The following is a 16,861-nucleotide window of genomic DNA, read 5'->3' as shown; positions in this document are numbered from 1 at the left end:
CTCAACCGTGTTTCCATGGGCACTGAACAGTTGGGTAGATGTTAGTATCTTTCCGATATTTTACGTCAATCACTCCAGATTGGCCAACTTTACCCAATTTCAGCGTAAACGTGCCCCACAAAAGACCAAAAAACTGTGTCGCGTAACTTCGATTCGATAGTTTGGGTAGCACGCGGACAACAAAGACAAATTTATGGCATTCCAGCTAGGAGATGACATTACTTAGCCAGTTTGTAGAGTTAATGTGTCAAGCTCTTCGAAGCATGGAAATTCTTGCAAATGATCATCCGGTGTCGCTAATATCCGAAGAATTCACCCAGTACATCGATACATTTACATATTTTCCCCCCAAAGCCTGCAACAAGGTGATGAAATTGTTTACAGCTAGTTGTCAGCGAGAGTGTTTATTATCAACATAAATTGAAGCGCCATATTTACGTTCGAATTTTTTTCCTCGATTGAAATTTCTCCGAAGGCGCCGTCTCCGTTTTCTCTGGCAACATCATGTGGCGGACATGTGAGCTCGCAGCGGTCGCCTCGTTGCTGGTTGACCGGATGGGAGCGAAAACACATTTCCAAAGGGTCGGGGATCGGGGTGATCGCACTTTGTCACCAGCTCAGGTTATAATTTCACGAACCAGCGAACAGTGAGTAATACTAAACACGGTTTTGACAATTCCCCTACTGTTTCTACGTACGACCGCTATTAGAAGTGAGTTGTTAAAAATTCACGAAGAGATAATAGTTTTGATCAGATCAAAAAACACAAAATTTACGCTTTACCCCGTGGTTTTCCTAACGTTAGCAAAAAAGTATGATTTCGAAAATCGTATTTTCACACACTTACAAATTTGTAATGCTCTAGCCTCGTTACAGTCTAAATTTGTTACATTTACACGCGAACTTTATCCTGCTTTATACTGATTAGCCATTTATAAAAACTTAACACCCGTATAGACAAGGCAATGCTGCCCACAGGGTTAGGGCTTGTTTGTGTCGTCCATTTCATGTCAAAATGAATTTTGGTACGGACTTGTAAATGTCTTCTCTTGTCTGGCTTGCGTTGGGCGAACCTTCTATCCACAAGGCCTGGTGGGATCTATCGAAATGATCTATACACCCTGATATACTTGTAGAACACCCATTTCCCTGACTACCCTCCGCAATCGCGTCCTACTGTTGGATGTCAATCCATGGTGAAACTTTTTCAAAAGCTGTCATACCCGTGGCGCAATGAGACTGCTCAGTCGAGAACATATCATAATGTGTCATAGCTATCAAAAGTGGGTTCTTTTCGTCGACTGAAAAATGCCAAGTGAAAATTTTTCTCTCGGTATGTCTTTTTAAATGCTCAACTTTTACCGAAAATATTCACTTACGTACCATTCTTTCTACCGAATAAAAATTAAACCAAAGCAATGGTTGGAATTCGCGACATTACTCGATGGTCGGTCGAAGAAAATGGTGTTACTTGTTGACCATGTTTGGTTTCTCTTTGTATCGACAGCGAAACAAACACAACCCTCTAACATCTTACACCCCCAACAAATATCTAATTATCTTTGTTTGGTTTGAGTGAATAGTGTTTTCTCTCGCGTTTAACTTCGTTACAAGATAGCCCGGGGCGCTAGGCAGCTTTAGATGGCAGACGTTGGTATCAGTAGTGCGGGTCAGAGCCGCAGCCCGAGAGTGTTTAACGTTCGGCCTAACAACAGTTACCGAATCCGTCAGAGGTCGGTAACGTGCCACCCAAGTTCAAGGTACGCTATTTTCAACAATCCAACAAAGGGTGCAAGGTATTTTCTTAATCTTGCCCCTTAAAGGACAATCTTCATCGTCATAAATATTGTCACCTTCTTTTGATTATAATGCTTGCTCTCTCTCCATTGCCATGCGATCGACAAACTGGCAGACGACATTGTAGATACAACTGGCGCCTTTTTGTATTATAATAAAAATAACACTCAATATTATCGCTTAATATTTTATCGATGTAATATTTACGGGCAAGTTGTAAGTAAGGTTCAGCTGAATAAATTTTAAGTAAAATTTCGTGAACAATTCCCGCCAAAATTGTAGTCTGCACATTGGAAGTTGTACACTTTTAAACATGTCTTCACTCTTCACATCACACTTAAAAGTTCCCATGCAATGTTCTCCTTTCAGTGACTTGAAAATACTAGAATTACCCATTTGACTTAGTTTTCGTTTTCAAATGTTACACGCCTTGACGACATGAAGTAGGGCAAGGTTGTGCCGGTCACGGTCAGAGAAAATGTTCGTCATTCTGACATGCGCAGTTACGAAGAAAACTGTCGGATGCCGACGAGCCCTTCCTCGGAAAGCATGTCATATTCAGTAAGTTAGACCAGAAACAGTCACGTTCATCATTGCGGATAACGAACTCCAAGATCGGTTTTTCACCCGGTGAAAGAAATGACGACAGTGACTAATGGTTGCCAATAATGGATGGTGATAGATCTCGCTCTAGTGTTTTTACATCTGCAGATTTCGAAGTACAGCCCAATTGCTCTAAATTTCTAGTCGGATTTTGGATGGCGTCACGTTATGTCTTGTCATATACCTTCGTAATCGCCCCTATCTTTTCACACGCATCACCTGCGATTTCGTACAATCCTTTTTCAGTCTGCTTCTAAGCTTAAAGACAGACCGAACATTCTTTGGTCGGCAAATTGACTGGCACCTGTCGTGGCCAGAAATCTGATGGTCCGAATTTATGAGGCTTTTGTACGCTTAAATGCGTCCAAGGACGAGGACAATGGTTTAAAATGCCAAACATTTGTCGGGGTCGCTCTTTATTTCTGACCAAACAACACGGAGATAATCCTGTTTGTTTTTCGTGTGTTCCGGCTGACATTAATTTGTCTCCTCTTGTCTGTCCGTGGTCTTGAAACGTGCGAAACTATACGTTCCTTTCCTTTGCGGAGTTTCGCACAGTTCAGTCCGGCTATCAGGCTTGGGAGAAGTCACCATTGCTTTGCGTTGCGTCGACGTGAAAAGTTTTGAGCATGCTAAGTTTTTGTAATCTTGTTATGTAATTATCGCGGTAGTATGTGCCTGTAAGACTAAAATTTTTGCTCAAGCTTTCCTCAGCGAAACCTTCAATCATTCTCTAACAGCAGCAATAATAAAAATCAGGGGTCACCGTGCAAAGTTTGGTACTAGAGAAACAAATTACCCAAGATTTATCGATATTTCAAATTCAAAATGGCCGCCATCCCTGTTCTAATCCTATGGGGAAAATTTCGAAAAACTAGGACGGGTCGATTTTTTTCCTGCTGTAAGGGCTTTACAATGAGTCCCAACAAGTGGTAGATCAGAAAAGAATTGTAAAAATTTGAGAGTCCGCTTATCCACCCCCAAGCGCATTCTTCCATTGTGCAATACATGTAATTGCTCAATACGTAATAATAAGGCTAAACAAATAGACTCAGAATGCCACATACATACCGCGTAAACTCCCATTATCAATCGGCAATCCTGATTTCGGACTTTGCCTGACTTAAACGTGCTATGTTAAATCAACCGGAACTATTAGATCGTACAACCAACATTTTCCGTTTGCAAGATGTCCCTACAAGGAATCGAAAATAGGTTTGGCAATAAAACATAACTGCACCATTTGATTTTTATTGCATGCGTTTTGCACATTGCAGCCGGACGCATGAAATAAATGAGCCGGCACACGCACGTCAACACATAAAAATAACGGGTTGGCTTTTCATAACTTTCAGGTGTGGTCAGGGGTAGAGTTTATGCCATGTTTTATTTAAGAAGAAAGGAAGTTTTTAGACATTTTATTAGATTTTTGATAGATTAATATTTTATGAATATTATTCTGATAAGATCGACATTTATTTTTTCCAATGTGGTGTGGCCATTTCAATATATTTGGTCACTACTATGTTTTACGCTGACCCACCGCTTCATGTTCAAATGAGAGCAGCGCCTTCAAGTACCATGATATGCGCGAGTGTTGATAACTTAATTTTTGGAGGCGCAGAGCTTTGCCTACTAACGACTGAAATGGCAGCAAACAGTGATCTCCGGGCGAGAGTTAAAGCATATCTCACGCTACAAGGGTCGATCAGGAAAGAAGTCCAGTAATTTCGATTATGTAATTTAACGAGAGTGATGAAAACACCGCTTGGATGGAACTCAGGGATTGTCAAGGATTCCATAATCAAAGGAAACGACATTCTTAGTCGAAGATATCGGCAGTTGTCATTCCGGGAGGAGATTTTTGCTTCTGTTTTTCAAATTCCTTCATTAAGACGGTGGGGATCAATATAGCTAGGTGCAATGTGCTATTAATGTCTAGTGTTTTGGAAAGGAAAGAACTTTCTTTCAAGCCGAAGATATTTGTAAACTAGAAAGTGCCGCTGTTTAAAGCTAGTCATCCAGTAAGAATCGTATTTTTTGCGATCAGTATAATAAGTTAGTCTTTAGGTAGAATGCATTCCGAAGACAGATATTTTGACTCTAAATTTTTACAACGTTCTTTCAGTCTAATGCTTGTACGGATTTATTTTAAAGCTCTTGGAGTAAGCTTAAATATAGTTTTGCCATCTTATCTTTGTGAAAATCGAAAATTTTCTTTTTCCCGTAGAGTTAACAAGGTTTGGCGGCCATTTTGAATTTCAAATAACTGTAAAATGTTTGGTAATTTGTTTCCCTGGTACTAACATTTGCACGGTGACTCCTGATTAAGCTTATTTTTCTTACTTTTGAAAAATAATGGTTAAAATTTCATCCAGGAAAGTTTGGACCTCAGAGTCTTCCATTTGGAGGTGAATATTATCCATTTGTATTTTTTTCAAATCATGTGACGATATCAACGCAGGCCTGAATGGTCACATTCCAGTCTGAGCTGATTTAGTCCCCACGGACACCGTCCGGGGGGACTTATAGGTTTGGTCATGTCCGTGCGTCCGTCCGTGCGTCCGTCCGTGCGTGTGTCCGTCCGTCCGTGCGTCCGTCCGTTCACGCAGATATCTCAGAGACACCTGGAGCGATTTCGTTCAAACTTGGTACAAGGATAGTACCCTACCTCATACAGATGCACGTCGATTTGTTTCACAATGCGATCAAATTTGGCCGTGTTAGAGGACTTTTTAATTTTCACCTCCATAGACTCCCATGTATAAGGCAGTCAGTCCATAGACTCCCATGTATAAGGCGGTCCATAGACTCCCATGTATAAGGCGGTCCATAGACTCCCATGTATAAGGAAGTCCATAGACTCCCATGTATAAGGCAGTCCATAGACTCCCATGTATAAGGCAGTCCATAGACTCCCATGTATAAGGCGGTCTATAGACTCCCATGTATAAGGCGGTCTATAGACTCCCATGTATAAGGCAGTCCATAGACTCCCATGTATAAGGAAGTCCATAGACTCCCATGTATAAGGCAGTCCATAGACTCCCATGTATAAGGCGGTCCATAGACTCCCATGTATAAGGCAGTCCATAGACTCCCATGTATAAGGCAGTCCATAGACTCCCATGTATAAGGCAGTCCATAGACTCCCATGTATAAGGCAGTCCATAGACTCCCATGTATAAGGCAGTCTATAGACTCCCATGTATAAGGCAGTCCATAGACTCCCATGTATAAGGAAGTCCATATAGACTCCCATGTATAAGGCAGTCCATAGACTCCCATGTATAAGGCAGTCCATAGACTCCCATGTATAAGGCCAAGAAAAATAAAAATTTAGTTTCTCATAGTATTCATATTGCAAAAAGGATGCAGTGACACAGTTTTTAGTCCCCACAGATAAAGTCCAGGGGCTCATAGATTGGGTCATGTCAGTCCGTGAGTCCATCCATGTGAGTCCATCCGTTCACGCAGATATCTTAGACACTTTGACAAATGTCACGTGACCTTGGTGACCTTTGACCTCAAATATACATATTTGTCCATAACTCAGTAATCACTAATGCTACACCCTTCATATTTGGTATGATGGGACAGCTTATGACGCCACATATTGTTCCTCATTAATTATGTGCATATCTAATTTTGAGCGAGCCAATAGAGCCAGAGGTCTGATTTTTGGTTTGTAGGGATAACTTAGCAATACAATTTTTTGACAAAATGTCACGTGACCTCAATGACCCTTGACCTCAAATATACATATTTGTGCATAACTCAGTAACCACAAGTGCTACACTCTTCATATTTGGTATGAAGGGACACCTTATGACGCCACATATTGTACCTCATTAATTATGCGCATATCTAATTTTGAGCGAGCCGATAGAGCTAGAGGTCTGATTTTTGGTATATATGGATAACTTAGCAATACAATTTTTTTGACAAAATGTCACGTGACCTTGGTGACCTTTGACCTCAAATATACATATTTGTCCATAACTCAGTAACCGCAAGTGCTAGACCCTTCATATTTGGTATGATGGGACAGCTTATGACGCCACATATTGTACCTCATTAATTATGCGCATATCTAACTTTGAGCGAGCCAATAGAGCTAGAGGTCTGATTTTTGGTATGTAGGGATAACTTAGCAATACAATTTTTTTGACAACATGTCATGTGACCTTGGTGACCTCAAATATACATATTTGTCCATAACTCAGGAACCATTAATGCTACACCCTTCATATTTGGTATGATGGGACACCTTATGACGCCACATATTGTACCTCATTAATTATGTGCATATCTAATTTTGAGCAAGCCAATAGAGGTAAATGTACGATTTTTAGTATATAGGGATAGACTATAGGATAGAAATTTTTTGACAAAATGTCATGTGACCTCTATAACCTTTTACCTACAATACACGATAATGTCAATAAATAAGTAACCACAAGTGCTATGTCCTTTATATTGAGTAGGATGGAAGAACTTATGACAACACATGCTTAACCTCGTTAATTATGCCCATATATAATTGTGGCCAAGCCAATAGAGCTGGAGGTCTGAATTTTGGCATATATGGATTAATTAGCAATACAATGTTTTTTTTTTTTCAAAATGTCACGTGACCTTGATGACCTTTGACCTTCAATATGCATATATATGCATATCTCAGTAACCACAAGTTCTTTACGCTTGATTTTGATAGGATAATAGACCTTAAGATGTCACATCTTGTACCTCATTTATTATGCACATATGTATTTCTTGGCTGGCCAATACAACTAGAGGTCTGATCTTTTTCCTGATTTAGAACCATAACTTATACATGCCTCTTGTTTCAAATGGGAACAATGACATAGACCTATGTGTCCATAGATCTGAACATATACACTCCAGTGATACTTCTTAATGACCTCATTTCCCTGCCCCATCAAGACTAATACTCCTATTACAAGTGGGGACTATGTCATTGACAATGACTTGTCCTAGAAGAAAAACGATGCGTCATTCCTGTGTGTCAAGATTCAGCCTGATTCTTAATCTTTGTAGAAATGTTTGTGACGTCACAATTTCAAGTTGGTGACAGTACAGAGGTAATGAGCGCATTTTCCTGTATCAGTGACATGCCGACATTCTTTGCATGGCATGGTTTCTCGTACAAGTTGATACATTGACATTCAATGTGGCTCAATGCGTCATTCGCCGAACTCTTTTCGTCTGCTGTAAACGCTCTTCCTGGCGTTCCTGTGGCCAACTTTACAACTTGACACTTTTTTACAGCGCTCTTCCAAGGCGGTCATGAACCGTATACATCAAATCTCATATTGCGACAGGCGTAATTGCTGTCCGGTGTCGACAAGCATAATAAAGCTGCATTCGCAGAGATCCAGTTTCCTTGGATGATATCGTCTATTTTAAGCTCTTTCCTCTGGCATGTGCGAAATATAGACCCGGCTATATGGAAGGAGGTACCAGGCCCGATATTCATATTCGACCACACAGAGTTTTTCAATATTCCGCCTTCGTCCTTATACCTGACCGCAAAGACATTCCTGACAGTAAACGGGATGCGGTCTTTCGGTCAAGGCGACTGTTACAAACCTTCTGAAATACATGTGACGTTGAAATATTTACAACAAGACTTTCAGAAAAATCACCTTCATAAAAGATATCTTCCATTCTCACATAATTCGACAACATGGTTAAACATTAAAGAGCCAGTACCTGCAACTTTTGATATGACTTTTTTCATGTTTTGTTTTGTCTGTCAATTGCATATTCTTGTTCTACTCCCAAATGCCTGAAACACCTAGGCTATTTATTTTGTCACCATAGTGCCTTTACGTGTAGAATGCACTATTATTGTTTACATTAAAAATTTCTGTCGGACCAGAAATCACTTGTCAACAATAACATTACTGTGTTCACAAACACCGGCGGATTTGACACCCTGAATACCGCGTATCTTAGTCGAAATTTAAAACTAGAAATGGTTAAAACAAACAAACATACGGGTACTTGTCTTTCAATTGGGCATGTCTGACCGAAGCAAAGATTCCGAGTCCTTCCTATCCAGAACATTTTCATTCAGTAGATATCTGTAACGTGAACACTCGAGGAATTTCGGTTGTTTTCTGGGTCATCTTTACACGCTTACGGAATGTCGTCAGGCGTTGATCTGAGCCGGGTATTTTGAATGACATCGACGCGTTTAAATACATTATTTCCGGGGTCATGCCCACGTTTGACCTCTTTCTTGTGTAATTTCACGAAGAACATTTCGCGAATCGTCGGAATTAGCATGCCCATAACCTAAATATAACCGCATAGCAGCAATACCCGTCGACATTTTTTGCATAGAAAATTGCTCACCGAGAGCAGTCCTGTACTATTTTTTCTGAGCATACAAGTCCAAACGCTGACGAAACAACCCGAACGATGATCCGAAATGTGTTATCGGCTGAGTTTCATGAAGGGCCAGATCACCTCCATTAAATATGTGTCATCGTTCTAGTTGGGGAATCTCGAATGTAATTCAAACATCAACATCGGCGAGAAACATCGACCCTCCGCCGGGATGGAATTTCGTGTGTGGTACCATGAATCCCTGCGCAACTATGCACCACTCGTTTGAAGAGTTGCCGACGTCACTGTTGGCCTTGGTCAGGCTGCGACTTCACACAGACAGGGGAGACAAGGGCGCATCGAGGTACAAATAGCTAGTCAAAATAAAGCTCTGTAAATCAATCGTTCACGTAAAACATTCCGGCTCAAAATAATATCTTCTGCATAACTTTTCCGTTTCCATTTCAATAACGTGTAACATAGGTACACGTGGTGCTCATGTCTGGTGGGGATCAGGGGAGGTCGGCCTCGATGCCTAGATTTTCGTAAATATTGTTGAGAACTGGGATTTTTTAAATTAAAAGAATGCGCCACCTTGTGTTATGGAAATAAAGAAATAAAGAAAAACGAGCTTGTTTTAAGGGCACCATCCTTCAAAAGCCTGGAGAGTACATTCACCACATACAACACTGGTGTGACTTCACGCCTATCGCTCACAAGTTGTTGGCGCGAAAATCGCAAAATATCACACAAAATGTATTAATGCTCAGTGTTTTTGGCCCATTTGAAAACGTAGCTCTCACGGTCGGCATGTGTCATGGCTTGTGTCCGTCTGCGTGTGAATTGTGTCCTTGTGTGTCACCGGTTGAATTTCGTTCCAGTCATAACTGCTTTTGTCAGTTAAAGTCAATGTTATTTGGTATCTCTCAATACAGATCTAAATTTATTACGTTTTTGGCGCTACGCCTTGCAGTATTACAAGTAATTTGCATAAAGAGTGATTTTGGCTCTCACTCTGTATCTCAAGCATTACGCAGCAAAATTATATTTGACTTTTGAATTATTATAACAACCTCTAAACTTTACCATGGAATGAATCTGTTTTATGTGCATGCGTGTTGATTAATACCGTAGCTTTGATGTTTCACAAGTGTTTTGTAATGAAGCCATTTGAAAACTGGCTGCACCCAATTTAATCAATCAATATAAAGTCCGATTGATAGGTCATACTTATATAGACTCTTTTACATGTGTCATGAATTTTTGTAATTAGGAATGGGATGTTGATTTTCCTTCAGCAATATCGTCACTATAATGAGGTTAGGTTATGCTGAACATTTAATGTGTACGTCATAAGGATAATACGGTCATTTGCATATTTATTTAATATTTTCATTCGGCCATATTTCACGATAGATTCCTCTGAATTTTACAAGAATTCAAAATAACGATACAATCGTAACGTTTAGGTTTAGCTGAGTTGAGAGTTGTGACTTCTTTTGAACTTTGATAAATGTATATATTATTTAGGCACTAAACCAACCTAGCGACGGGTATACCACGAGATTTTGACAAGCTCACGATATATATGCACCATCGATAGCGAGTGCACATATGAAGTAAACTGATCGAAACCGTGTGGTATACCAGTTGCATGCTGAGGTGGTATATAGCCACTATATCATAAAAGTATATTAAAATTCTGGCGTGAAACGTCAAAAAACAGATTTTCACTGAGAGTTCGCGGGTGTTTCGACTGTGCTATATCGCAAATATAGCACGGTTATTTTCACGTCTCGACCAATCAGATGGCTGCATTTGCGCAACCAATCATGCACTTGTATGATATGATACTACAAGTGAACTGTATAGAATTGTCACTTTGAAAGCCTTGGTGGCGCCGTATTGTGCCCTTTTCCCTTTCGCAGGATATGATTCAATTTCTCTCTCACTGACTCTAATTACACCTTCTTTATTGCTATAAGCTGTGTCCTGATGATGCACCCATCACTCTATTGTCGTACAAAACATGCATATGTAAGGTCGAATTGCCATATGAAGTGCATCTTTATCAATGCACACAGGAACACCGCCGGTGTTGAGGATAGACTGTGACCTGCAGAACTGATAGGGTGTTTGTTATTAATAGTTTCCCGGAACAATATAAAACTCTCGTGCAACGGTCGGTGGATGAAAAGCAGGGTCAGTCTGCGATTGGTTACCTGCTTTACATGTAAAATATGCAACAAGCAGATGCACGCCTCTCAACTCTAGAATCATGACATGTGTGCAGATATTAAACCATCGGGGCTAAATGAATCATTTTAGTCATTGACTTGTACATTTTACTCACACAGGATTCTTAATGTAGTGTGCGCTTCGAAAGTGAAAGTTTTGCTCAAATTTTCCTCATGGAAACGTTCAACATTCTCAATTCAAGAATAAATATCGAGGGAGGGGTCATCTTGCAAATTTTGGGACTAGAGTTTTACCTTTTTGCTTGAAATTATAGTGTCAGTCACGTGACTTGGTCAAAATCTCAAGCTTTGCGCACTCTCCTTTTACAGACTAAGCAATGTATTGTTAGTAACTTTCAAGTCATTCGATCAGAACCTCCTAAAATCCCTTGCTACTCTGAAATGGTAAAAGTCACTGACCAATGGCTTCAACAGTGTTAATATAAATTTATTTAATGACTTGTATTAATGTATTGATATGTTACAGATCCGTGTTCTGAAAACGCACATCGCGTTCTGGACAACGCCTTCCGCAGCACAACGTTTCGGGCGAAAGACACGTCCACGCCGTACTTTTGCGACAGAGATTTAAATCGCGGATGGTATCGCTTTAAACTCTTCGGCAAAAATGCCGAAATGCCGACGGAGTGTCAAGAGGTAAGCGTTAAAGTGAAAATCGTGTTTGGTTTATTCGTCCGGGTTTATTTTCTCCAAGATGACAGACATACTTTGTACCTAGGGGCAAGGATCGATGTCCGGTCATCTTGAATCAGTACACCCTGAATAACATGCCCTCATCACTCAATTAATAAGAACACGCACATACGTAAAGCGTCTGTCTTTCCTCTGTTTGGAATATATTTCGACGGATTATTGCAAAATTTGTTGTTCTGCTCATAAGCACGGTTACTGTAGAATAGCCGTGTCATAAGTTTGTGAAACACGATAATGTTGCAATTTGAAGGCGATACTCATATAATATCGCGTACTTTCCTCCATAGACCCTCGAGAAAAACTCGAGGGTCTATGGTTCCTCTTAACTTTTAGTCGTACTTAAGGTAGTATGTGCCTCGAAAGTGAAGTACTTAACAAATTTTCCTCGAAGAATCTTTCAACCATTCTCTTTCAAAATAAGAATAACAGTCGGGGGCCACCATGCAAATTTGGGTACTAGAGAAACAGCTTACCTAAGATTTACCGAGATTTGAAATTCAAAATGGCCGCCATCCCTATGTTAACACTATGGAGAAAAATAACATTTTTCCATTCGCAAAAAACGAAGATAGTTCAAGTTTTTCTTCCTCCAAGGGCTTCAAAATGAGCCCCCACAACTGGCAGATCAGAAAAGAATTGGAAAAGTTTGATAGTCCAAATATCTTATCCCGAAGTGCATTCTACCTTAATACACAAAATACTATACTATAAATAATTTTATTCCAACACTCACAAAACTGTAAAGAGGGGCACAGTGGCAGATCAAACCAGTCTTGCAATGTTGAAATTATCCCGACTATTTACTTAAGGGCTTACACTTTTGATCGTTCACTCAAGTTAGAAAGAACAGTGTAACATTTGGGTCAAGGCGGCCCAAAATGATCATTTCTTTTAAGGTGTTTCAGACAAATATTGATAAAAGCCGGTAACCTTATATCCATCACACAGTTTGTGGCTGGCCCTACTTCCCGCCCTGAGTGAACGCACGAACACTTTAGAAAGGTTTCCCAAGTCAACGCACTGTAAACTAACTCCGGAAAAATACAAACTAGTTCCAAACAAACGGGATAGTCAGTAGCTTTGCCTACACGTAACTAATGCAGCTAAACATGATGAAGCATACCAGAAGTGCATGTAAAGAGATGACGTCAGGTTTGCGAACTTTGACCATCTTGTTTCGTTGTTTCCGAAAGAAACTGACACGAAATTTCCATGTCACGTCAATTAGCATCGCCGTAACAACATTTCGGCCCTGAAAGTGTAAATGTATGTTGTAATTTACGATGGGTCACGTGCAAATTGGTTTGCGAGTCAATTTCACGTCATTTCTCTCCTATTTCTAAATTGATAATTTATAAAACAAACTTCGAGTCGTTTTCGTCTCGATCTTTTATGCAGAATCGTCACCAATGCAGCGAATGTTCTAAGATCGTTATTCTTGGTTTCATATTTTGTTGTTGTTTTGTTTTGATTTGGTTTACAGAGCAAGAACTGCGGTGCTCTCTTGCCTTTCTGGCTAAATTTGAACAACCAAGAGTCGCCGGCTGTCGGAGAAACGAAACGGTTCCAAGGATGCGGCGCGTTCCGAGGAAGACACCAGCCTAAAACACCAGAAAGCTGTTGCATGGTTCCAGTTGAGCTGCAAGTCAAGAACTGTGGGGACTTCAAAGTGTATTTCCTACAGCCGTTGCTGAGTTGCTCCATGTCATACTGCGCAGAAGGTACCATTTTGTTTTCTAACTTTTGTTGTTTTTCCGCCCTCAAGGAATTAAGTCGGTATCTCTGATCTTATGCAACGATGTCACCACTAGGGAGACATTTGTTACAATTTCGTTCTTTGCCATTTATCCGCACATAGTTTATTCAATTCACTTCAAAATTTGTAAAATAGTAATGAACTGTGCATGTGACCAAATATGGCTGCCAGGCGGCCATTTTGTACTATTTTCATCATGTTTCAGACAATGATTCATGTATCAACCAATTTCGTTCAAAGTTGGTACACGGACAATATGCAATGACATACATATTCACGTCAATTTGTTTAGCAACAATATCCAATATGGTTACTTTGCGGTCACTTCTGTAAATTTTTGAATTTTGGAGTTAATGCTCAAACATACTTCCGTCAAATCATTTCAAACTTGTCATAAGAAACATAAGCTTTGTCGTACATACACTGACATGAAATTGATGTTGGATATGACCCAATATAGCATGAAAAATTCATCACAAAGATAGCCTTAATGATTTCATTAAGTTGACACAACGAAAAACAACATGATTTGCATATGCCTGTCAATTTTTTTCTTCATCCTATATGGCAGCCATTGTGTTACAATGTTTTCCGCCGTTTTCTGCAGTGCTGAGACGCGCTTCTCCTGGTTTGCTCCAACCTTTGCACAAGGACATTAAACTATAACACACATAGACACATTGATTTCAGAGACAATGTAATCAAACATGGTTGCAAGATCCCCATTTTCTTACAAAGGCTTTGCTAATGCTGTTAGCATCCCACCGAAGCAATTACCTTGGAATGTGTCAAGAAAGACATTTTGTGCGTATTTGGTGCAGGGACAATATACTATGACATTCACTCTTGGTATTCACGTCGTTTTGTTTTGCAATGAGATTCAATGTGGCTGTTCCATGATCATTTTGTCACACTCTTTCAAGTCTTGAGCACTGTGCCCCAGCTCAACAAGTTTCTTTCAAAATATGCATGTGGCAATATACTAGGGTAGTTTCAGGCAGGTAAATGACCAAGTGGTACATCGTCCTGCCCAAAAGGAAGCATATTCCGTTATTATCTTAACATATACACAGGCTCCAAAGTTAAGGCCCGTCACGCATCATGAGAATAGGCCAGTTACTCCACCATAACTCAATATGAAATCATTCCCATCTATCAAACTGCTTCAACTAGTTCTAATCAGTTTCTTTCTGTTTAGCTGTAGGTATAGATTTTCTTTCACGGCGATCAGGGCCAATGTGCCTAAGGGAATAAGAGTTATATGTGTGCGTTGTATTGTCACTACCGAGTGACGTCTTAGATACTGTCTGATCGATCCGTTCACTGATACCATCAAAAGACAATCACTTTCTGAAAACCCTTCAACATTGATGTTTCAGGACCCTTCAACACCATATTTTCATCTTTTTTATTGCCATAACAGGATTTCACCAAAAGTTGACAAGAAAAGACGACTGACCTGAATCGTCTTTTTAACATTATGATTTTAAAGGATCAGGTTTATGTATAGTTAACACAAAATGAACATCTTACGGTACTACGCGCCTCGCAATTAAAAGAAAAAAATGTGCTCAAACTTTCCTCCAGGAAACTTCAAAATCAAGAATGGAGGGGGCGACCTTGCAAAATTTGAAACTACATAAGCAAATTATCCGATATTTACAAGCACTCGAAATTCAAAATGGCCGCCAAAAATAAAATTTCATTTTTCAGAAAAATAGCCGGGAAAAGCTTCAGTTACTCCGGAGGCTTTAAAATGATTCCCCAAATGTGATTGACTCAAACGGTTTTGTAAAAGTTTAACGATCCAAACATGTCCCAAGGCGCCTGTTACCTTCAAGGAAAGATCAACTCTATACCCTGAACTTTTCGTACATAAGCAACAGATATCGCTCTATGCTAGAAATGTTCCACCATTGTAAAAAGCCTGCAGACAGGTCATTCACCATTATCGACGCTCAATTTTCATCATTCTTCTCCACATGACGATTTGTCACTGGAGAAAAGAAAAAATGTCGCTGAAAGGGCTAGTTCGGTCACCTTTTGCCCGGCTTGGTTTCCCTTCCAGCGAACCTTGACTCTAAATTACGTCTGACAAAACCCGGGGTGGCGTGCTTCGCGACGTCTCAATATACGGACGATCCCGACCCCTGGGACTAGTTAGACATGTAATTCTCTCCGCCGCCTACAGCTTGACAATCGTAGAAAGAAAATCGTCTGCCACCTATGTCGAAATGTGCCATCCGAAACCGCGGCTAATCCAATCACAGAAGAATTATTGCAAAGCAGATGACAAACTGATTTTGCGATAACCGCCATACGTGCACGCAAAACAGATTCTTCAACTGGCGGTGGCAGCCCTTTTTCTCGGTAATTTGTTTTCGGAATTGCAAGATCTCACTCGATAGTTTAACATACACCGAGGATGAACGTATCACCATAAATATATCTTCTTGTCAGTCCAGCTGTAATATATCTGCCATGTTTGTACGGGAAGTTCACAGAAGTCTTGTTAAGTATTTGTTTTGTTCCTTAAAACGCCGATTTTACCATTTTTGATTGGTTTGTTTATTTTACATCTCCGCCAGAGACCTTGGCCCCTCTCGCACGTTTGAGAACCCTTCCTTTAAAACCGCGCGCCTCAGTCTTTAGGAGTGAAAAGCTGGATGAATTTCCCATGCAGCATTTGAAAAATAGAATGCAGACTTTGCCCCAAATCCGCGCAAAGGTTTAACATCGCATAAACCTGCACACCGGAATATCATGTGACACGTACGTTGGTGTTTTCTGGTTCCACCAAAACAAGAAAAATCGTTCACATCTAGCCAACTTAAAGAGTTATTCTCAGGTCTTTTAGTTGAAACTATATTTTTAATGTTTTAGATATAGACATACTCCTACAGTGTATAAATCGTCTATTTTGCCAAAGACAGTGTTATCCTGTTAAAATACCGGTATTCCTTTAGATTTCTTTAAGAGCCCTGTCCGGGGAAAGAGTTGGTGAAACTATGTGACATGATTCCAATACGTTTATGGACGTGTTTGTCAAGTTCAACGGCCCCAGTTTATTGCCAGTCATAACATTTGCGGTTCATCTCAGACCCTAAAAAAATGTTTGTTTGCTTCCGCACGACAAGGTTTCCCCCTGTGATTCGGTTCCGGGTCAACAAGAACATGCATCGGTCAAAGACTTCGACCAAGTAAATGTCGGCCCGACCTTCAAAACGTTTTAAGGTAGTATTCGCTTCGAAACTAAAAGACTTAAACATTTGCTCAAACTTTCCCCCGGCAACGTGAAACCAGTCTCCTCTGAAATCAAGACTAAATATTGGGGGTTACCGTGCAACTTTATTAATAGAGGTACAAATTACCTAAAATTTACCGATAATTGAAGTTC

General features: G+C 40.1%; 1 protein-coding gene across 1 annotated transcript in view; it reads left to right on the top strand.

Moving 5' to 3' along the window:
* Window positions 1-16,861, top strand: part of LOC139143519 (von Willebrand factor D and EGF domain-containing protein-like) — a 70,375-nt gene that overhangs the window by 23,418 nt on the left and 30,096 nt on the right. The window contains exons 2-3 of the mRNA XM_070713920.1: window positions 11,482-11,651; window positions 13,192-13,429. Coding sequence (XP_070570021.1) covers window positions 11,482-11,651; window positions 13,192-13,429 — 408 coding nt within the window. The remainder of the gene's footprint in view (window positions 1-11,481; window positions 11,652-13,191; window positions 13,430-16,861) is intronic.

Source organism: Ptychodera flava, chromosome 11 (genome assembly GCF_041260155.1).
Source record: "Ptychodera flava strain L36383 chromosome 11, AS_Pfla_20210202, whole genome shotgun sequence".
Lineage (NCBI taxonomy): Eukaryota > Metazoa > Hemichordata > Enteropneusta > Ptychoderidae > Ptychodera > Ptychodera flava.
This window is presented reverse-complemented; position numbering and strand designations above follow the sequence as displayed.